The sequence below is a fragment of the Mesoplodon mirus genome (genome assembly GCF_964341445.2).
Source record: "Mesoplodon mirus genome assembly, chromosome: 4".
In the NCBI taxonomy this organism is placed as follows: Eukaryota; Metazoa; Chordata; class Mammalia; order Artiodactyla; family Ziphiidae; genus Mesoplodon; species Mesoplodon mirus.
The window spans coordinates 127,721,941-127,746,567 of NC_138979.1; the positions used below are offsets into that span (position 1 = coordinate 127,721,941).

Consider the following 24,627-nt stretch of genomic DNA (forward strand, 5'->3'; position numbering starts at 1 on the left):
ATGAAATGTAATCACTGGGTATATATGGTGGAGCCTCCTTAAGCTGATACTGCTTTGCAATTCCAAACAACCACCTTTCATCATCCCGCTAGAATCTCTATTGTCCTTTAATAAAAGTAGAATTTAAATCAACAGTAAAGCTCTGATAACTCATAGTCCCAATTCCATGTGTTTTAACAGTTTTACTGAATTTAACAATAAGGAATGTTTAGTGATTGGTTACATTTATTTCAGGAAAAATATTTTTGCTTTTCAAGGTGAGCTATAACCTATTACTACAGCAGCATGGTTTGTAAATAATGAGATTCACTATTGGCGTCTTATAGTGGAGAAAGTAAAAATTCTCCCATTTGGAAAATTTTTAAAAAGCAATAAATCTTTAAATTTTAGGGCTTTGATCTTTGAACTCGTGGGGTTGCAGACTTTTGAAGTGTGCCTTTGTATATCTCTGGTTCTCACTTTTGTGGTTGCTAGGAGACAACATTCCTTAGGCTGAATATCCTACTTGTTGCCCAATTTGATCACTAAGAGTGTTAAGATAGAGTTAATTTTTAGATCTCTTTGAGAAAGCTACCTTAAGATTAAAAAAAAAAAGTCACAGAGGGAGAGCCTGGTGGCTCAGAGTTACATATTCTGTCCATTTTTTTACTTCAGCACATTTATTTTACCATTCTTATAATTGCATAAAATATTTCTGAGTCTTCGACTCTGCAAGCCACATTCTTTAGTTTTGGGAGGTATTTATGATTTATTTGTACAACTCAGTAGGGCACGTCTGGTCACCTATGTGATTAATTTGGAAAATGAGGTGGGCCTTGGTGTCCATGGCCTAGCCTGCAAGCTGAGCATACGATTTTTAGTTAATAGACACCATAATGAGAGGCATGCACCTTCCATCAGTGATCACGTTATTTTAGATTTATACAAACACTTTTTGTTTTAGAAAAACTAATTTAATATACTTTTATATTTGTGTAATTGATGTTTAACAATTTATGTGCCAGTGAACCTGTATCCTGATATAAGAGACACTGCCACATTTTTTCATTGTCTAACTGCCATGTGATTATTTAACAGGAGCTCCAACCTGCAGGGCACTGTGTGATAAACACATCTTCAGAAAAATGAAGTTGCTGTGTCTATGGAGTTTTTCTTTTTTTTCTAGTGATGGAGGGGTCTGGGAGTCTCTGGCTTTGGCTCTCTCACCTCCTCTGGACTTGATTTTTAGTTATCATCAGCTTTGAAGAACTTGCCAGGTAGCTTTCGGGATCCCTTTCCAGGTTTAAGGTTTAATGATTATTTACTTAGTCAGAACAGACTAGATGTTCGTTAAACATTAGTGCTGATAACTAGATATGTATAGAAAAATAGCTTCAATTCATTGCTTGTTCTTGTTCTTTTTAAATTGGTTAGACTATTCAAAGGGTGAGATTATGTTTTATAAACCATATATCGGCATATGTACTCACAAGGATTTTAAATCTCCCTCTGCGTAAGAGGGGAGCAATGTGTATGATACAATTTGAATGTAAATATGCCAGAAGCATTTCAATGTTTTGTGGGAAAAATATGAGAGAGCTGGGGTTGCCCTGTAAACTTCAGTTTACATGGTCACCATAGGTATGCATCATAAGTAAATAGTTCACTATCCATAGATAGAAATACTGAGCATAACAAAACCTATCAACTAAATGCATTTTTATACAGGAATACTACTGGGTAATTATTCTTGATAAAAAATTTGTTATTTATGCTAGAATTTTTTCTGTAATACAGTGAGAAAGGGCTACAAGCATTGTGACCTTATGTTCAGTGAACTTTTACTTCTCAAATAGTGCCAGTTATGAGGAAGGAGGAGGATAGTTTCATTGTAAACTACTTGAGGGAAGGGAGCCCATGTTTTCTTAGTGAGAATCCACAGAGTGAACTCAGAAGATACCAGGTGGCCCACGTATGTGAATGTTAACCTTCCCCTGTTTGTAACGTCAGAGGCCAGGCTTTCCTGGTGCTTCAGTGTTGATTCTTGGGTGATCTTCTGACACAATACTTGGTGAATGCTTTTGGGTAGTGTTTGCCAAAACATGGAGCAAATATCATGAGTAACTCCATTATTTTTTATGGTGTGCACAAGCATTAAAAAAATATTGAATCACATTATGAGAAGCTGAATTGCTTTTCAGTTTCAAAGTGAATTCTTTCTCAAACCTTCTGAATACATCAAGGAGAAGATGTCAGCTAAGAGTTAGTCTTTAACATCTTTCCCACACTTGGTAATAGATGGTACAGCTCTCAGGTTTAGTTTTCTACAGACTACACTATCCAACACCAATATTTATTTATTTTCATGGTTGCCTTCTGTTTATGGCATGAGATACTGATTTTGTATTTGTGGTACTGAAATTAAGTTATTTTAAAAAATAGACTTACTTAAGTAAGAGAGTGACTTGACTTAAAGAAAAATACTAAGTAAACGATAGTGTAGGTGGAACATAGGGCAACTGTCACAAAGGAGGGGCTGAGGTTTGGGAAACAGTATTTTAAAAGATAATGCTGAGTAATATCTAAGAGATGATAGTTTCTAGAACAGTTACCCTGTGTTCCATGTATTTCACAAAGGAGAAGTTAGCAAAGTAATGATGCATCTCATAAAAATTTGAAAATTTTTTGGGAAGTAATGAAAAGAATGGAAGGAAGATAATAATCTTTACTGGGCGAGGGTCTCTGTGCTAAGGGTTTTTCACATGCTGTCATTTGATCCTTCTAACAGTTCTGAAAAATTACTATTAATTTGTATGTTTGGGCTTAGGTTTGAATTCCAAGGCTTTCTTCTGACTACACTGTTGAGATATCAGCTCACTGGCTCTGTGCACCAACTACAAGCATGTTAAAGGTGAAGAATGTGGGTAGAGATGACTGTGGGAAAGCATGGATTTTGGAGTCTGGCTCACCTGAGTTTGAGTCCCAGATATTTGCTCAGTGCAATATTAGCATGCTATTTACTATGTTATTTACTATGTGCAAACTTTTCTGAGCCATGATATTCTTTTAATCTATAAAATATAAAAAAATATAACAAGCTTACAGAAATGTTGGAAGAATTAAGTAAAATCGCATATGTAAAGCACTTAGCACAGTACCTGGTAAGTAAGCAGTTATTCAGTGTTAGAGCCTTCATTCTATTAAAAAAATTTTAGACTCTCCATATTAATTGAGATTAAAAATAATTATTAGGGGGCTTCCCTGGTGGCACAGTGGTTGAGAGTCTGCCTGCCAGTGCAGGGGACATGGGTTCGTGCCCCGGTCTGGGAAGATCCCACATGCTGCAGAGCAGCTGGGTCCATACCGCAAAAAGAAAAAAAAAATAATAATAATAATTATTACATATGCATGTGAAGTGGACATGGGAATACTCGATTCCTTCAACAACCCTCTCCTCACCATAGGAGACTAATTAAGGAAGATAGACAGAGTTATCATTTAGTCACATATATTCACAAGTTAATAAACAAAATGCATTTTACTTCTTTTTCTCCCCTCCTCTCTTGGTGTCCAAGATGAAATGGGCTGCCTTTATAGAAGATCTGAAGTAAGAACTCCTATGTGATAAAAATTTAGCTCCTTTCATTATAAAGGACATATTAAATAAATAACAATGGATTTATTTTAATCTGATTTAAATAGTGTATTTTATAAATAATAGCATATGTTTTTCTATACTGGCCACTGATAACTGTTAAAAACAGGTTCAAGAATGCCATTCAGATTTTTATACTTCTGAAAAAGAACTCTAGCATGTCATCCCAGCATATTCTGCTATAAAAATGTCTCTTACCTCCCCTCTTTCCTTTTACCAATATCTTTAAAGAATCCATCAGGCTTCCTTAGGTCATATGGACTTACACAATTAGTTCTTATGATAATAAAAAATAATAAAAATTGGGCTTCCCTGATGGCACAGTGGTTGAGAGTCTGCCTGCCGATGCAGGGGACACGGGTTCGTGCCCCGGTCTGGGAAGATCCCACATGCCACGGAGCGGCTGGGCCCGTGAGCCATGGCCACTGAGCCTGCGCGTCCGGAGCCTGTGCTCCGCAACGGGAGAGGCCACAACAGTGAGAGGCCCGCGTACCGCAAAAAAATAAATAAATAAAATAAATAAAAATTAAGTTTTTTAAGGGTCAATGCATTTCTTTATGAAGAGGTTATATACAGGAAAAGCAGTTAGATTATTCACCAGAAATCATCAATATTTTAATTTATTTTCAGAAATAAAGAGTTTGAAGAAGCTGTCAATTTCTTTACCTGGGCTGTTAAAATTGATCCCTGTTTTCTGGATGCTTACATTGGACGGGGAAATTCTTACATGGAATATGGACATGATGAGGCCATCAAACAAGCACAGAAGGACTTTCTGAAAGCACTGCATTTTAATCCAGTCTATACAAAAGCCAGAATTTGTTTAGGCTATAATTTGCAGGTAATATTGTATAACAACATTTTACCACGGAAGCACCTTTTGGACAAGAAAAAGAATATATTTGGCCTTTTAGTGGTGATGGGGATACATGATATTTCTTTGGCTATGAACATTTTACCTTTCTTTTCTTATTCGTATTCAGAGCAGCAGTGGGAAGCAGGGGTTTGATGAGTTATAGGCAGCCTACCTGGAGAGCATACCCAGGGACCTGGTGTGATAGTGAGATGAGCATCTTCTGAACTTGAGTTTCCTTAACACCTACACCCCTTTCTAACTCACCCCCTTATACCTACCACACTTATAGACAACTTTTAAGACTTGCCTGATGAGTTTCACATATAAGAACCTGGCTAAAATTTGTTTCACTAGCTTATACCTGGGCTCCATAGGTTTTGGCCTATTAAATTAGTGAAAAGCTAAAGGGAATAAACAATGTATGATCTATGCAATGGATCAGACAACCACTGTATAGAGATTTCTGAATTCAGGTCATCTTCCAAATGGCAGTGGATTAGAACATACCGGAATGCAAGAGACCAGGCATTTGTCCTTCCAGCAAGTTGGAAGGGTGTTGCTCTGTTGTGTTGTCACGCAGGTCTCTGAGTGATTTCTGGGACACTCTGACCTGACCCATGCACTCACCGAGCTATTTGCACTAACAAAAGATGTAGTGGTATTTGTGGAATAAAGTGCCAGATGTGTTATATTTTCCATGAAAAGGAAAGGAATAATCTTTTTATCCCCTTTAATATTAAAAAATTTAAACAGTGGTCCAAAGTATGTTTAAATTATGGTAATTTGCAGAAATTCCTATTAATCTGTCATTAAAGTTGAATTTTTTTTCATTTAAAAGTAAGTGAATTTGGCTGACCTAAGATTAATAATATTGGAGGCTGGGCTTCCCTGGTGGTGCAGTGGTTGAGAGTCCGCCTGCTGATGCAGGGGATACAGGTTCGTTCCCCGGTCCGGGAGGATCCCACGTGCCGTGGAGTGGCTGGGCCCGTGGGCCATGGCCGCTGGGCCTGTGTGTCTGGAGCCTGTGCTCTGCAACGGGGGAGGCCACAGCAGTGAGAGGCCCGCGTACTGCAAAAAAAAAAAAAAAAAAAAAAAAAAATTGGAGGTGGTTGTGGGTTTGGTTATAGTGTGGTATGCCCAAGAACTGATTAATAAGGGAAGTAAGATTGCCTTCTGAGTGTTAAACATAAAATTAGCCATTATTTGATCATAGTAGAAATTTGCAAAGTCAATTTAGAGACAGGGTAACTCCTAAAACAGCTGGAACTTACTGTAATCAAAAGAAATGTGTTAACAGCATCATTCATTGCATTCAACAAGGATTTACTGAGCACGTAGTATAGGACAGGAACTGATCTAGGCCTAGTGATGCAGCAGTGCCCAAAATACACTGGTTCTTCATGTAGAGTTTACTGCCTACTAGAGAGGTAAGCACCAAGCAGTCTTATTAATAATTATTTAATTCTATTCAGGATAAGTGCAACAAAGAAAAAGGATGGGTTTTAGGACAACTTATAACAAGGGAACCTAGCTTCATTTTAGGGGTGAGGGAAGGCTTTTTGAGAAATTAACATTTAAACTGAGGTGTGAAAGACTAGTAATTAGGACTAGGAGTTAGGGCTTAGAACACAGTGTTCCAGAGAGAGGGAACAGCCCATTATAAAGTTTTGTGAGAAAGAGACAGAGGGCTCAAGGGGATGGAATGTTATGGACAAGGGGAGAGTGGTATGGGATGAGACTGAATTGAGTAATGACTGGAGGTGAAAGTCTTTTTAACTGGTCCAGGTCAGTGAAAAATGTGAATGTCACTCACCAGAGCACTGATATCAGATTTGTGTTTTATGATGATCTCACTGATATATATCAACCTGAAGGAGGATTGAAAAACATATTAGTGTGAGGAAGGCTTGAATCAGGAAAGGAAGGACTGAAAAAGGAGAGTCAGAGAGGCCCATCAAATCCTGTTCGGGGGAAGAGTGACCATTTCTTGGACAAATATGAAACAGATTCCCCTACTATGTGCCTACCACTAGAGTTATGGAAGTGAGCAAAACAATTGTTGTCAGAACAGACAAGTTCAATTCCTTGTTTATCAAATGAACATGTGGTGACGATGTTGGTTTCCACATAATTTACTGTGAGGGAGAAGCTTTACTGGTTAAAGAACAATGTCTGGTTAACTTATTAGTTATATTTCGTGTTAGTTTTATGCAAGAGTCCCTGGGCTTTGCTTGGTTTATGTGAGAGTCCACTTCTGAGGCTCTGGCAAGTTGGGATTTTGAACCCACAGGAATAAAGGACAGTCCCTGGACTGTGCTGAATTTATCCACTCACTGCCTTCCTGTGATGAGGTATTTAGTTGCCAAATGGCCTTCTGTAGGAAATACTCTGACATCATTCTGTTAACAGTGTCCTCTCCTAACCTTCTTTCTTTTTTTCCAGTTGGCGCTAAGGTTGGTATAAACACCTGCCTGGTAGATTTGCATGCAGTTTTCATGGAATGTGTGATGCTGGTACAATTTATCAAATAGGTTTTACACCATCAGTTTATTCATTTACTTATTCAACACATATTTATTTTATTATGTATAGTATGTATAACTGGAGATTCAATGCCAAGCAAATAGACAATTCCTGCCTGTGTGTGCAGAGCTCAATGTAAAATTTGTGGTGATTGTCAGAAGCATTGGTGTTTCCTGTCGTGGTTAAGATTTTATGTTGTTCAAGACTGGTATAAGAGATGACTCTGACAATTAGATTTATTTCAGTTAATTAAAATTTCAGCATAAATGCTCAGGGGTAATCAGTCAATTGAATGCACTCACAGTACAGCCTACTTTCTTGTTTAAAATATCTTAGATTAAGTACAATATAAATATACCCTTACTAAAGGCTTTATTTGATTAAGTTAGAATCATAAACATTTGTTGTGATATGGACAATTTCCTACTTGGTGTAAATGGAAAATTATTTTAGGCCCAAGGAAAATTCCAGAAAGCTTGGAACCACTTTACCATTGCCATAGAAGTTGATCCAAAGAGCTACCTAGCCTATGAAGGAAGAGCTGTTGTCTCTCTTCAGATGGGTGATAATTTTGCTGCAATTCAGGATATAAATGCTGCCATAAAGGTAAAAATCCACTCAGATTATATTATCATTAGCATTAAATTAACATCATCAGTGAATAAGATCAAATAAGAAGTTCTCTGTTGCTTTCTAAAAGTGACTTGTAGAGAAAATAATATTTGTATTTTTTCCCCAGGAGATTCCTAAAGAGTCTTATATAGCTTACCAGTTTTATAACCTAATGCATTAAAAAAATTTAAAAACAAATCCCTAATAAATGTTGATTCCTCTCAGTAAATGCAAATTTATAGTTTCATGATACATCAGTATTATTGTGTAATGAAAAATGAATGCAAAAAATAAAATAACATTCTGGGTTTGAAGGAACTAAAGAAAGAATAGTATAAATCCCCAGCTTCTTCTGTAGTGAAATGGCAAATAAAAAATGCAGTGACAGAAAATCTGCCTTTTTTCTTCTAGACTTCGGATTCTTTTTTTGTAAATTTAGGTAGATGTTGTAATCTTTAACAGAGCTAAACAGATGAGCTTTTTTCCCCCGTGCATCTATTCTTTGCAAAGGAACTGAGTAGAGCACTAAGATTGTTTTACTGCAACCAAATCAACAAAGTGTTGACACTGAACCAACTTCACTCAGAGTTGTTTCTCAAAATATTTGCTCTAATGGGGTTTCACCTGCCCTGTAAAATTATTAGTTTCCCACAAAAAGATTTCATAACGTCCATTTTTGCAGACATGAAATTGGAGATAAGTACTATTCCCAGATGCTAAATACTCATACTATTATATTGCAGATCAATACTAGAGCAGAATTCTTAACAAATCGTGGTGTGATTCATGAGTTTATGGGCCAACAACAGAACGCAATGAGAGACTATCAAGCAGCAATTTCTCTAAACCCCACGTACTCGCTGGCTTACTTTAATGCAGGAAATATCTACTTTCACCACAGGCAGTTTTCCCAGGTAATGTGAGTTTTCCTTAACATTTTCTTTTTGACCATAAATGCTTTCTCTGCTACATATAGTTTCAAAATGCAATCCTTATATGTCAGGCTAATTTATTCATTAGCTCTTTAAAAATATTTTTCTCTTTCATAAAAATGTTTATAATTATTTATTAAATGTTTACACCTTTATGGATTTTTTCTCCTCATTACCATCAGCCACTCAGCACTTGTCCAGTAAACATTGTTTTGGACTTCTCTGAGTGCCGGCAGTCGCCTTGCTATCCATTGTCACCAGCTTCCAGCCTGGAATCCTCTGCTCTTTGCCCCCACTTAGCCAAATGTCAGACTTCCTTCCAGACTCTCTTTCGTGATGTGATTATCTAACTTGTCTTAATTTCTACCTTTGCTAAGTTTCAGTCACATGAGCACTTGACTGGAGTATGGAGATATGTCTGTTAGTTCTGGTTTTCATGACAACCTAATCTTTTTGGACCTTAATTCATAACGGCTGAAATGAAAGTGTTGGGTTATTAGATGATATTTTTTATATTTTGAATTTATTTTATTTGAACTGTAATGCATTGCATGACTCAAACGCTATTTTTTGGGTTTTTTTAAATCTATATTCACTCTTTTGTTCATCTTCAATTTTATTTTGTTCTTTGTCTATCTTTTTGAGTCAGAAGCTTAATCCATTTATTGTCACCCTTTCATTTATATTGTGATAAATTGTTAAGGTTATGCCTTTTCCCCGAGTACTATTTCAGCAGTATCCCCTGTATTTTGCTCTTTAATGTTTTTGTTTTTGTTTTCCCAAAACATTGCACTTGAAATTTTATTTCTCCTTTGACTAAAGAATAAATTAATAGGGCACTTAAAATGTTCAAGAGGAAGGGCTTTTATATTTTCTAATATTGGAGTATAATTAGTCTATATCTATACTTTTTTTTTTAATTTGGTTTATCTTGGACAGAGGAAGGTTTATTCAAGTATCCTATAATTAGTGTGGCCCTATATAGTTTTCTTTACATCTCTTGTAATTTCTGCTTTATGAAAATTGCTGCTATTTCATGTATAGATGTTCATACATATTACATATGCATTGTGAATTGTAGTCTTCAGCATTACAAATGCTCTTCTTTGTTTCTCTTTGGAATAAATTCTCCTTTACCTGATGTGAAGATCCTGACCTCTGATTTCATTTGGTTTGCTTTTGCCTGATAGTCCTTTGTCCTTCCTTTTATTTTCAGTGTTTAGAATCTTTTGTTTTAGCTGTGTCTCTTTTATACAGCATAGAGCTGGATTTTGGTTTAGATGTCAATTTGAAAATATTTATCTTTTAATAGGTGGGTTATATCTCATTGACATTTTGGCACGGTCAATATGTTTGGTCTTAGTTCTGTTATTTTATATATTTCCTGTTTACATGTATTTAAAATATTTTATTCTGTGGTCTGTTTTATTTAAAAATTACAGAGTTTTTCTAATATTTAGGAAGGTTTACAGTTTGCTTTAGTGATGACCTTTATAAAAATACCTTTGTACCCTTACTTCCTTATTTGTTTAGTTCTCTTCTATGAAGAACAATAAAATGACCCTTTAATCTCTTCCTCCCTTATTTCTCCCTCTCATCTATTAGTCAATTTTAGTTAATAGTATGCTCTTTTGAAAAATGTTTATATTTATATCCTTAAATATACTTGAGCTTGTTCTGTCAGCTTGTCATGTCAGCTTGCTTTCCACTCTCTCTGTATTCTTCCATTTTATTGTGTTTCGTTATTCCTACACTGCCAGAGGATTTAATATTTGCATAGTATTTTGTTACCTTTATTTCACGTTTAGTCTTAGTTCTTCAGTTAAATATATTTAATTCTCATCACCAGGCTTTTTGCAAAAGTTTCCCTCCTAACCAATCATTTCATTTCTGAAATTAGTCTTCTAGTAGAGTCCTGAAAAAGGGTTCATGAGAACAATATTCCTTGAATTGTTTCATGTTCACAGCTGTTAGCCTGCAGCCTTTATATCTTACGACAACATGTCTGGGTTTAGAGTCCTTGACTCATTTTTTCTTTCCTTGAGTGTTTTGTAAGTGTTGTTTCACTATTTTTTTGGTGTTGCATATGTTAGTGTCAAAAGCCTGATGCAAACCTGATTTTTGTTATTGGTGACTTCTTTTCATCAGGATAACCAAAGTTTTTATTTTATTTTATTTTATTTATTTTTTTTAAGTGAAAAGTTTTTTTTTCTTTTTTTTTTTTTGCGGTACGTGGGCCTCTCATTGTTGTGGCCTCTCCCGTTGCGGAGCACAGGCTCCGGACGCACAGGCTCAGCGGCCATGGCTCACGGCCCCAGCCGCTCTGCGGCATGTGGGATCTTCCCGGACGGGGGCACGAACCCATGTCCCCTGCATCAGCAGGCAGACTCTTAACCACTGCGCCACCAGGGAAGCCCATAAGTGAAAAGTTTTTTTACTTAAAAAAAAAGTATGTGTTAGAGTTAAACTTTTGGGGTCAAAGTTATCAAGTGCAGAGTGTGCATTTTCAATATGTAGATTTCAGAAAATCTTTGTTGAATTCAGTGTAAATATTTTTCTCGATTTCATTGTTTTGATTTTCTTCACTGGGGATGAATACCAATGATTATAAATAGGACATCTTTTGACTCCTATATGCCAATTATTTTTTTCAAATGTTTTTTATCTTTTAACATCTGTTTCATTTTCTTTTGCATCCCCTAAATTTTTACTGTGTTTTCTATTATTCCCTTGTTGACCTTATGATCCAGGTTTCTTTAAAACTTTTTTTTTTAGTTCTGTACCATTTCCATGACATATCTTCCTGGCCACCTCTTTTTCTAAGATCCTTTATTATTTATTTATTTATTTCTTAAATGTAGTTTCTTCCTTAACAATTTTTTTCTAGTTTATTTTATAATGTTACATTATAATTTTTATCTACATTGTAGGAATACTTTTTTTCTGGTCAGTTTTTATGATCTTTCCAAAAATTAAGCTCTTACTTTTTTATCTTTGTTTTTTACAATGAAGGCATGCAAATTACTTTTCTGTTCCTTATATTTGAATGAGATAATTTTTTTTCCTGGACTAATAGCAGATTTTCTTGTGAGAGATACAGTGATAGGCCACGGTAACTTTCCGAGTTGAGCTACCACTGATGCTGTTGCACAAGACTTTACAGTATGTCCTTTCTAGCCTAGCCTGGTTTGGGAAGGCTTCTACCACAAACTCTGTGTTTCTCAGAACTTTTCACAGTCCTTGCTTCTAAGATAACATTCTCATTTTAAAAAGTTGTTTTTATTGCTTGCATTTTCTGAGATCTGTAACCTCTGTATTCTCCTCTAACACCCAATACTGTCACCACACCCCTTAAAAATGATCTTTGGGGCACCTTTATCTACCGAGAGGATAAAGTCCTTGTATGTATTTTGCTGGAAAAGCTGAGCAGATATTTCCTGATTCCACTTAGTTCTTCATTCTTTCATTCTCCTTATATTTATAATGTACCTGCCATGTGCTAGGAATTAAGGCCCTGAGGATACAGAGCTAAACAAGATAAGGAAGACTTCTTTTATGATGTAGCTTACATTTTATTGGAGGAAGAAATAGAAAATAAGCAATATTAGTAGTGATAAACATCTAATACCATCTTATTTAAGCGTCATTATATCAGTACTAGCATAGGTGTGGGACTATATGAGATTATCTGGGTGAATAGTATAGATGGAGAGAAGGGGTTTAAGGAGCAAGCCCTGGGGCAATACCAATGTTTAGAAGTGAAGCAGAGAGGAGACTCCAGAGTGTAGACCGAGTGGGAAGTATCCAGTCAGGATGTTGGGAAGGAAAGCAGGAGAGCATGATATCACCTCAAGAATAAAGTACTTCAAGAAGGGAAATGTGTCCTGTGTCAAATGCTGCTGAGAAGTCAAGGAAGGGGTGGATGGAGAAAATCATTGATGACTTTGGCAAGAACATTGTTGGAGTCACAATGGCATCAGATCCTTGAGCGGAAAGGGTTGTGGAGAAAATGTGAGGTGAAGAATTAGAGACAGTTCAACGAGTTGAAGAAATTCTTCTGTGAAGAGAAGTAGTGAAATGGGGGTGGTGGCTAAAGTAGAGTAAGGTGTTCATATTTTTAATTTTTTAAAATATGAGGGATGCTGATTCATGCTCCTGTGTTAATGAAAGGATCTAGTAGAAAGGGAGAAATTGTTGGTGCAGGGGAGAGTGGCAGGGATAATTAGGATCAAAATCTTTGAGGATTTGATGGGGCTAAAGTTTGGAAGTTCCAGGGGTGGCCTTTGAAGGGAGCAGGACACACTATCCATTATGTCATGAGAGAAGGCAGAGAATTGGGGCACAGCTGGCTGTAGATAGGTAGATTTTGATAGTAGGTATTTCTCTTAAATGATTACATTTTTTCCATGGAATATGAGTACCAGTTACCAGTTAAGAGTGAGGTAGACAGGTAAAAAGGGGGAGAGTATGGCTAGGAGTTTTGAAGAGAAAAGAGAAAATGTGAAATAATTGTTTTAGAGAACAGTAGGGTGAACGTTCTAGGGAAGTATAGTAGAACCACCAGACAACTTAAAGTTCTCATTTGAGGTTGTGGTTAAATTTAAAGTGAGATCTTGACTCCATACTTCTTTGTATATAATTATTTCTATACAGATTCAGTACGGCTTTCTGTCACTCCACAATTGTTTCTGTGTGTTAGTCTCTTATCTCTTCATTCCAGTTAAGCTCTTTAATGCCAGGAATCACACTGCTTTCTCTTCTCTCCATATTTCCTTACTCAGAAAGCCCATCTATACCCATGGCTTATACTACATGTCAGCCTCCACCTTTCTTCTGAGCTCCTAACCCATATTTATCACCAGTTGCTAAAACTGGATGTTCTACAAGTGCATGAGAGCCAAAACTGAATTAACCTCTCTATCCTCTACGCCCTGTCCAGCTCTTCTTTTTATAACCCTGTCTCAATTCAAGATGTCATTCCATGGAATCACCTGAGTAAAAACATTAGCATCAATTGTAACTTTCTCTTCCTCAACTTCTTCATCTAATCAGTCATCTAATCCTGTCAAATTTCCTTCTTAGTTTTTTTTTTTTTTTTTTTTTTTTTTTGCGTTACGCGGGCCTCTCACTGTTGTGGCCTCTCCCATTGCGGAGCACAGGCTCCGGACGCGCAGGCTCAGCGGCCATGGCTCACGGGCCCAGCTGCTCCGCGGCATGTGGGATCTTCCCGGACCGGGGCACGAACCCGTGTCCCCTGCATCGGCAGGCGGACTCTCAACCACTGCGCCACCAGGGAAGCCCTCCTTCTTAGTTTTTATCTCAGATATGCCCTTTCCATTCTATTTCTACTGCCATTGCCTTAGTTTAGCTGTTGCCCAAGTTAGATCAGTTAGCTTGCTGACCCCTCTGATGAGGCTGGTTGACCTCAGTGGTGAAGCTAGCTGCTGGGACAGAGAATTATCAAAGGTATTATTATATAAGGCATGAATGAGATTGTCATAGCTCAAACCTCAGACAGCTAGGAGGCTAATGTTTTCCTAGGCTGACAGGCCAGGGTCAGTTGCCTTAAACTTCCTCAAGCTCAGACCACTCTCTGGCTGGGTCTTGGCAATGTTTCTCTGCATTGTAGAGTTAGTTAACGAGCATTAGACAAACACAGTGCCCAGGGCAATTTTCTGTTTCTGTCAGTGTTTAAGGTCCACATGAGAGGGAGACCCTCACATTTAAACTTATTTGTCCTTAATCACTCTATGGACATCATGTATAAAACTATTTGGTTAGATCTAAAGTGTAGTTTGATCTTTGATTTTTTTTTTTTAAGTATGGCTCTTTCTCCCCCAAGCTGGGGACACATCAGCTGGGCAAATATTTGATCTAAAATGTATTCTGCTCTCTGTCTTGATATACTGGATACTCGGGCTTTGCAGTATGTGCTCCCTTCAGAGACAAGCAGACTTTGAGAGTAGTTATTCAGCTATGTTGGTATGTTCTATGCTTCTTTGTGGAGCAAATTCTTCTATTTCCTGTCCATCCTCCCCCTCCCCCTTTGTTTCTGATGTATGGAAAGAAGATTTAGGGCCAGGAGGAAGTGTCCCTCAACAGACCAGATAATCTCTAAAGGGTTAAAACATGTATGTGTTCTGGCTTCTTTTATGGTTGGTTAGTGACTTAATGGTTTTAAACCACAATTGGAGGAGCTACATGCATGTGTCATGAATTACAGGCGACTTTTAAAAAATACCTGGATCTGCTTTCTAATTAATTACAGATATGAGGGCATTAGACCAGTTGTTAAATCAAGGCCATCTATTGTGGTAGGTGTCTTTGGCCTCTAACTACTTCATAGTTAATGCTCCTGTTCTTCAAGTAACCTCATTAAATTCATAGGCTTTCATTTTCTAAGTAATATGTTTTCAAAGCTGTAATAGAAAGTTACATTGTTCAAAGTTAACCATACTATTGTGTTTTACTAAGTTCATTTATTTTAGCTGAGGTAGGCATTTGCTCCTACCTGATTGCAAGTCATGCTTTTGTGATGTAGAATTGTGTAGCCTTTATCGATCATTTACTGGTGAATTAAAATGAAACAAATTAATTTTTGAAGGAAGTCTTGGCTCTGCTTGGAGTCATTCCCTTGCTTCATTTATAATGACTGTGAGTCCAGCCTCCTGTTCAGGAGTGAATTCTCTTTAATTTAAGTTCTTCACAGAGGGATGTCAATTCTGCTGCCATCTTAAGGGATCCTTAAATTGCACTTAACTACAGCATAGAATAGCTCCCATTCTGGGATGAGATGGGCACACAATCTTGATCTAATTGCTTCTCAAAAGTCTCAGGCAGTAAAATTCATGGAGTATTACCTGAGGGCTATGACATCTCTCCATTTGTAGACACTGGCAAAAAAAAATGATGTATCAGTAATAATTGACTGAGTCCTTACTATATTCTGCATATTGTTCTCAGTACTTTACCTGTCAGCTCACTTAATCCTCATAGCAGCACTGAAAGTAGGGTTCGATTTGTTGCCTCCATTTTATAGATGAGAAAAATCGAGTCAGAGTGTTTTAGTTACTCACCAAAGGACATAGAGCTAATAAGTGGTAGAGCCAGGGTTTGAACCTAGAAATCTGGCCCCATGGTCTGGGCTCCTGGCCACCATGCTCTCAATGTTTCACTTCACCCACAATGGAAGTGAACTGAGGACACATCCCTGGGAAATATAGAGAAAAATAGTTCCATGAAGAAGACTGATAGAAAATAATCAGAGAGGTAGGGGAAAAACTAGGGAGACACCCTGTCTCAAGGACAGAGAGAGTTTTAAGAGGGAAGGAGAGACCAAGAGCATCCGTGCCACAGAAATGCCATGGAAAGAAAGGACTAGAAAATGCCTACTGGGCTTGACGACATCTTCAGCCTTAGCAAGAGCAGACCTCACGGGCTAGGGGGAGGTAGATAGAACCCAGACTGTGCTGTACTGGGGAAAAGTCGAGTGGTAAGGAATTGGAGACAGCAAGCCATATTGTTAAAAACGACTTTTCCTTTAGGGAAGTTTTAAAGTAGGAGTTTTCCATCCATCATAGAGTTAGAGATGAGATTCCTACCTTGAGTAGTAGGGTGTCTAATTGGCATCTCAAGCTATGTGTGATGAAAGACCAGTTTTTTAAAATTTTCTAACTTATTGTTGATCAAGACCCCAACACCAGTAGATGGACCACAATTTGGAGGGTCCCTTCCGGCTTGATGATGAGTTGTGAATCATCTAGAGTTTTTGATCTTCTTGACAAGCTGATTTTAATCTTCTGTCTTCCTTCCTTTATAGCTTTTCATAGTATAACGGAGTTTTTAATCTCTTTTGGTAAGGTTTAGAACTTTATTTTCAAAATTCACTTCTCTCTTTAGCCCTTACTCTGCTTTTATATGAAAAATGTTAATTTTCGAACTTATATTTCATCCTCCTGTGTGACCTTCTTTTCTAACTTATATTTTACTTTTTTCTAGTGCTGTACAGGGATGTGAGATTTGTGTGTGGTGGGGAGGGGGAGGTGGTAGTGGAACATTTCACCTCAGCAGAGAGTATTTTATCTCTGACACTGTCTAAAACTGCTGACACATGGTGATAACAAAAAGCAGACCAACTATTGGTTGGTTTTATTATTATCTTTTACATTCTCTACAAATGCTGGCACCTCCTTATCATCTGTATGTGGGATGAAATGCTTCCACTATCTCCTCAGTGTGCCACTGGCCTTAGTTTTATATTAAAAGTGTTTCAAGTTGCTGTATAGCTGCCAATTAAAATATATTCAGATTATCATTATCTTCACATTTGTATAGGCTAGTGACTACTTCTCAGAGGCTTTAAAGTTTGATCCAGAAAATGAATGTGCTACCATGAATCGAGCTATTGCAAATACAGTATTAAAGAGATATGAAGAAGCAAAAGAAGACTTTGCATATGTAGTTGAAAGCTGTCCATTTTGGGCTGCAGTATATTTTAACAGAGCATACTTCTACTGTTGTTTAAAGCAATATGAACTAGCTGAAGAAGACCTAAGTAAAGGTATATTTTTTTGTAATTTTTTTGATTAATATTATAATGGTTGATTTGTTTGTTTTTGATGACAAAAGAAGAAAATCATCAGGTCTATTTGCCTAGATAAACTAACATTAGAATTAATGGTTTTATATATCATATCTTTAATGTAATCAGTATGGATTCCTTTATGTAATAACTTACAGCATTGGTAAGCTAAGACATAGAAAATTATTAGGGAAACCATACATAAACATTGCCAGCCTTTCAAAAAAAACATTGTACTGTGTTTTCCCAAGTTAATTTTCTTAGAAAGATTCAGTGTTTTAAATTTAACTAAATAATTAGGTACATATGAGGAAAATGTTTTCAAATAGGTAATACTAAAGTTCTTATATTATAAAATTTTTATTTAAAAAAGTGAGGCTTTTTGAGTGCTAGCACAAAACATATCTTGAAATTTTTTTTCTTTTACAGCTCTGTCTTTGAAACCTAATGATGCTCTAGTATATAATCTTAGAGCAGAAGTTCGTGGTAAAATAGGTCTGATTGATGAAGCTGTGGCTGACTATAAACAAGCACTTGATCTTCAAGAACATGCCTCAGTGGTATGACTACATAGACCATGGATTCTGTAGTAGTTTACACAGCTGTTCTTCCAGAAATTGAAACGTATTTGTTGCTTTAAAAAAAGTTTGCACTATCTTCATTGTTTTGTTCTTTATGTTTAGTCTTTTATATAATTCTTTAATGCATTTTAGCAATACCGTTTTGTTTTATATTAATTATAAAACTTTCAGATCATTTTCTGCAGATTTGGAACAACTCAATAATTGAATTTCTTCACAAGGTGTAGAATTTAAATGAGAATGTTTCTCAAGGGACATATTAACACACAATATTTTCTTTAAAGTAAAATAATTCCTTTTAAAATAATACTGTGTGATTTTAGAAAAAGTCTCATTGACATTTTCATCAATATATAAATGTAATCAACAGTATCCAGATCAAAAAAAATAGAGAGCTGATGACTATAAAGAAATTGAAGTCAAGCACATATCCTCTCTCCTCCTTTGAACAATATCTACACAGGTCTGTATTCTTCCTGCTACTCATGTTTTTCCAACAGAGAAACACGTTCCTCTTTTTCATGTTGCCTCCCTTCCAGAACAGCACCTATAAAGATTTTGAGCGTCCGCTTTCCTTGAGATACCTCTGCCTCTTTAATGCATATGTCATAAAAGTATATTAAAAATCTGCATACACTTATAATTAGTGCATCATAGAACTTGACAAGTAGAAATACATTAAAACAGCTAAATTTTCTTTTTTTTAAACATCTTTATTGGAGTATAATTGCTTTACAATGGTGTGTTAGTTTCTGCTTTATAACAGAATGAATCAGCTATACATATATCCCCATATCTCCTCCCTCTTGCCTCTCCCTCCCACCCTCCCTATGCCAACCCTCTAGGTGGTCACAAAGCACGGAGCTGATCTCCCTGTGTTATGCAGCTGCTTCCCACTAGCTTTCTATTTTACATTTGGTAGTGTATATAAGTCCATGCCACTCTCTCACTTCGTCCCAGCTTACCCTCCCCCTCCCCGTGTCCTCAAGTCCATTCTCTATGTCTGCGTCTTTATTCCTGTCCTGCCCCTAAGTTCTTCAGAACCATTTTTTTTTTAGATTCCATATATATGTGTTAGCATATGTATTTATTTTTCTCTTTCTGACTTACTTCACTCTGTATGACAGACTCTAGGTCCATCCACCTCACTACAAATAATTCAGTTTCCTTTCTTTTTATGGCTGAGTAATATTCCATTCTATATGTGTGCCACATCTTCTTTATCCATTCATCTGTCGATGGACACTTAGGTTGCTTCTGTGTCCTGGCTATTGTAAATAGAGCTACAGTGAACATTGTGGTACTTGACTCTTTTTGAATTATGGTTTTCTAAGGGTATATGCCCAGTAGTGGGATTGCTGGGTCATATGGTAAAAATTCTTAATAGGATATCTCTTTGGTGAACCAGAGAACTCCTTTCCTTTATCTCACTGATAGTAACAAGGTTTCCTGACTTGTAAACTCATTTAGATTTGCTTCACTCAGTTTATTTTCCTTCTTCGTTTCGTTCTTCCAGGACATCTCCAGCTCCTCAGAGACCTGTTTTCACTGAGATGAGGCATTGTGGAAAAAAATACCCCTATCTACTCAGTTTTCAGTTTGATGTACCAGATTTTCACAATACAAAGCTGATTTTTATTCGTAAGCCACTGTGGGGATTCTTCACACTCTTTCAGGATAGTTTTCTTAGCATGATATGTGGGTCCATGTGAGGACTGGGTCGTGCCTAGTAAGTTATTTCAGTTGGTGATTCAGACACCTTTAATACGCCTCTTCAGATCCTCTCATTCTCACTCATCTCTAGAACCTTTAGTCCCAGCCCGGCCACAGATGAGATTCAGGCCAACCTCATGCACCCACAGACAGACCCTCATTTTGTGCTCCAGCCACGCATCTCTCACCTACAGCGCTGGGCATCTCTTTTAAAGCTGAGGTGTCACTTGCTGCAGTAGTGCCCAGCTACGTGCCTGGCAGATGTGCAGGGGACCCAAGTCCCTGTCAAATGAACTTTTGATGATGAGAGAAAGGAACTAGTAGATAGGCTCTTTCCATCTCTTGGTGGAGTGTCCTGAGACACTTGGTTTATACAGCCTCCTGGAGGATGGTCCTTGGAGATTAAGCAATCAGTTCACACATACTAGCGGTCAGCTTCGAGATGTACTGGTGCTTTTGGCTTTTGGCTTTTGGCTTCCCTGCTTTGCTTCCTTTTGTTACTGCTGCTGCTTTTCTGGGTTTACACTTCTTGATAAAGTCATTGCCCAGAAACATTTTCCTCTGGTTCTGCTTTCTGGGACAACCCATGCTAAAAGAATTAGTAATTTAATATTTTTTTCCTGATTACATACAAATACTTATAACAAGAGGCAGGAATGATACAAACCAAGGGCCATGATAGCGTAATGGAGAAAATCATACCTAACATGCCAAATGCTACATGACCCAGGGTCCACATCCCCTGGGTACCCACAGTTTCTGTCTGTACTGACCCCCAACCTCTTGCAAGAACCTACAACTTTCCACCTGAGGCCCTTCTCTTGGTCCACACATAGGCTAAGCCAGACCAGGCAAGGTATAGTGTTCTCTGCCTCACATTCATTGTCTCTACTTCTTTACCCATGTCTTGTAAGGTAGCAGGTATCATTAGATGAGGAAACTGAGGCTCAGAAGGATCCAGTTATATGATCAGTGTCACACAGCTTTTAAATGGTGGAGCTGAAAGTCAACCTCTATTCTAGTTTAAAAGCCTCTGCTCCTTTTCACCTAAAGAGAAATAAAACAAGATGAACTCATAGTCTATTAAATAACCTTTATTGTGATGACATTAAAGCTCTCTGTCTGCCTAATGATTATTAGTGCAAAAAAGGGATTTCCAGTCTTTAACACTTCTTTTGTACTGGCATATATGTGTATTTATTTATGTCTATGTCTAAGTATCTATGTATCTAGCCTAGCCTTAGATAAATGCGTGATAGTAGTAAGATTATCTTGAGCTTTTAATTTGAAATACAGTCAATGGGCAGCATTTTACATTTTATCTTTAATAATACAGACCAGATAGGAATGACAGTAGAAAGATCAGTATGTAGGCAGCAAGAAAGGGAAGAAAAAGAAAACTCCACTTGCTAAAAATCTACTAAGTACCAGAAACTCACCTATAGCTTAAGGACATTTTCATTTCACCATTATACTTGAGACAGTCTTATTATTCTCATTTTACAGAAGAAAAATATGAGGTGCAGAAAGGTTAAATAATTGGTTTAAAGCACCTCGAGTATAATGATGTTATCCAAATGTAGTTTCATTTTTATTTATTCAATATATTTCTTTAAGTTGACTTGCTAGTATTAATTGAATTTATTTAGAGAGAAGGAATTTGTAAAAATAAATGCATAACTATTAATAAGTTTGTCCTTGTTCTACCTAATTTATACCAGTGTTCCTCATATCACATTTTAGGAAACATTGTGCTCTATAGTGTCACTACTAGATGGGTGTAGCTGGAAGAGAAATCACATTGAGGGAGGGAAAAACATATAATGCCTCCTCAGTGAGCAAGAAGAGAAGTTGATTTGTGCCTGGACAGGCAGCTCGGAGCTAGAAGCAATATCCTTGAGCTGTGAGAGTCTCGTTCTACCTTCTTCCTTCTTAGCGTGTTGTAACAGGATCTCACTCCTAGAGGTTCTCCAGTGGCATAAAAATATTTTGTTTGTCAATGCCTGAGAATCACTGATTTCCAAAAATAACAGGCACTTTGGCGATCTACTATGAGATCCCAATGTTCAACTTGTCTTCTTCTCTTCACCCATCTTTACCTGGCTTATTTATTCTCAGGAAGATATATCTTCCTCTCCCTAAGAGTGTGCCTTAGGTCTTTTTCCTCTACACTTCCACAGCACTGCTACCTACTCTTTTGGATTACCCTTCAAATCTGTATATCCTTGTTTAATGACTGTCTTCCGCACTAGACTAGAAACTTCGAGGGCAAGGATTAGGTCTATCCTGTTCACCATGGTATCACCAATGCTTGTCACAGTTCCTGGCACATAGCTGGTGCTTCATAAATATTTGATGTATTTACTTAAGTAAAATGCAGGCCTGGACACTCATAATGCAGGACATTATGACCCAACACACTACAGATATGTGTTTTACTATTCATTTCTCTGATAAAGTGAGCATCCTGTGAGATTCTAGGCACAGACTGTTCAAAGGTTAAAGCAATGACAGCACTCATCCTCAGTGCTATTCTTATTTAATATCTCCTGTGAGTAGAGAGGTTCTTAGCATCCACATAGCTTTCACAATGTCTAACTTACACACACACACACACACACACACACGGCACCCTTAGAACTATAAGATGAATGCCTTAGAAAATGAAATTTGGAAAAACCAAGATGTAATGAATGAGATCAGTCTGCTGTAAAAATAACAAGTAAGTAGCTGTCAAGGTGATGAAGGTGAAATGTCTGAAATCATGATGTGTTAACATCTCAGGCTAATCATTGTAATTTTTTATAATTGGATGATGCTATGACATAATCAAGCTGTAACCCAATCAAGTATAGTGTGAATAAGAGACTATAACAAATTTTTTGTTATTCCCCTTTAAAAAATGATATCTTGCAGTAATCAAGGGGCCATGGTGTATACTGTACCTAAAATTGGGGCAGGGAATGGTCAGAGTGCAAACATTTATATGCATGTTCCTGGCTCTATCTGCTGAACTGGTGTTCCAAAGAGTGGATAGGAACATTCTGATCTTTTGACTTCTTGTTAGTTCATCCCCATAAAGTAAATGGGTCATACCATTGTCATAGTTTTAATCCACTAAACCATTAAGGTAATCCAGCTACTTCTCTTCTTTCTGATTCTATGCTAGCCTGGAAACCTTTAGTGATAATTTGATTTTCATTATGTAGAACAATATTTATAGTATAATTCCACTTTATTGTAAAATTAAACATATAAAGAATATACCCATTATATCTTTTTTTAAAGCCTTAAATGATTTTAATACACCAGCCTTTAACAGTTAGTACCTGTGGAGAATGAGATTGATGGTGTAGGGTTTGTTGGTAAAGGGTGTGTGGGATGTTTAAGAGAAGCTCAGTTTGATTTTTTAGTTTTGACGCTTCTGCATTTTCTGATTTATTCATTTTTAAATCATTGAACGTGTCTTGGCTCTATAATAGGAAAAATATAAAATAATCTCCCTCACCCCCTTAGTTAAATAGCTTACTTGAGGCAATATTTATGACCGTAAAAGATGCACATTGCCTTCTTCCCTGGGTGCCTACAGTGAACTTCAAACTAGATCTGGCCTGCAGGCCCTCTTTAGAGGTCCAGCTGGTTCAGGCAGGTCCTGCCCACAAACCATTTGAGGTCCATGTTTGCACCATCACCATCTCTTTGGAAAAACTTAGTCTTAAAAAAATCTTTTTCTACAGTATATATGGTAAGGTCATAGTCACTTAAATTTCCAAGGAAAATATAAAATTTGCTGTCCAAACCTGTGTGAGTGGGTTGAGGTCGTTTATCTTCTCAGCACTGCAACTTTAATTTACTTGCAAAAGGAGAAGATATTAGTTTGCAGGTACTCATGTGGTGATTTTGCTTTATTTTAGATCTCTTCTCTGAAAGTAGAAACATCTCCAAAGCCTCTGATGAGAAGAAAAAAAACCAACTGAAAACTTTGCTTCAACATGTGTATCAACTTCATGACACAAATTTTAATAGAGAAAGGGATCTTAAGAGACCAGGGGTTTATTCTGATGATACTTGTAATTTTATAACCATAAATTTTATAACTTAAAATAAATAAATCTCTAAGTGGAAAAAGCATCATTTACATTTCAAATATAAAAATGCTCCTTAATCTTACTTCAATTGATTAATAGGTTAGACAATTCCATTTATTGTTACATATATATTTTTTATTATTTGACACTTTTTTAATATAAATTTTATTTATTTCTTTATTTTTGGCTGCTTTGGGACTTCATTGCTGCGCACGGGCTTTCTCTAGTTGCGGCGGGGCTACTCTTCGTTGTGGTGCGCGGGCTTCTCATTGCAGTGGCTTCTCTTGTTGCAGAGCACGGGCTCTAGGCGCGCAGGCTTCAGCAGTTGTGGTGTGCGGGCTCAGTAGCTATGGCTCGCGGGCTCTAGAGCACAGGCTCAGTAGTTGTGGCTCACAGACTTAGTTGCTCCTTGGCATGTGGGATCTTCCCGGACCAGGGCTCTAACCCGTGTCCCCTGCATTGGCAGGCGGATTCTTAACCACTGCATCACCAGGGAAGTCCCCTATCTGACACTTTAAAGTATGCTTTTTACTTATGTGGTTCAAAGCCGTAAGGAATAGATCCCTAGTTATGTTACATGAAACATTTCTTTTTTTCTATAATCTTCCCATAGGAGACCTATAAATCAACTTAGCTTGACTTACATTTGAAAAAAGAAAAAGAAACTGGGAGTTTAACTTAATATTTTACGGCATTATGACTGTTACACAGTAGTAAGTGTTTTTTTAAAAATTGTTATAAATCGCAATAATCTGAATTTATCAGTCTGGGAGACTGCCATTTAGGTGTGTTTGCTTTATAAGCTAAGAATGAATCTCTCTTTTGAATTTGAAGACCAGGATAAGAATTTTAGTGTCTAAGTTAAGATGATTTATTACACAAAAACTAGAGATGAGGTCTTCCTTCCTAAAAATGATAGAGCAATGAGTTTATTAAAGTCTTGGAGCCCTATTCAGGAAATTTACGAATTCTATAGTACCACTATGCCTTTGAAATGTGGGAGACATCTCAACACAATTTTTCAGGTTGTAATTTACCCTGAACAATATATGAGCTGTGTAATAGCTCTGCAGTATATTCTCATCTCCACCAAAAGCTGGCTTCTCT

At 37.0% G+C, this 24,627-nt stretch overlaps 1 protein-coding gene across 1 annotated transcript in view; it reads left to right on the top strand.

Moving 5' to 3' along the window:
• LOC309802012 (tetratricopeptide repeat protein 6-like) overlaps window positions 1-23,416 on the top strand; it is a 65,651-nt gene extending 42,235 nt beyond the window's left edge. The window contains exons 13-18 of the mRNA XM_082617170.1: window positions 4,265-4,475; window positions 7,467-7,619; window positions 8,369-8,539; window positions 16,892-17,117; window positions 17,568-17,698; window positions 23,347-23,416. Of these exons, the coding sequence (XP_082473296.1) occupies window positions 4,265-4,475; window positions 7,467-7,619; window positions 8,369-8,539; window positions 16,892-17,117; window positions 17,568-17,698; window positions 23,347-23,409 (955 nt within the window). The 3' untranslated portion in view covers window positions 23,410-23,416. The remainder of the gene's footprint in view (window positions 1-4,264; window positions 4,476-7,466; window positions 7,620-8,368; window positions 8,540-16,891; window positions 17,118-17,567; window positions 17,699-23,346) is intronic.
• Window positions 23,417-24,627: the final 1,211 nt, after the last annotated feature.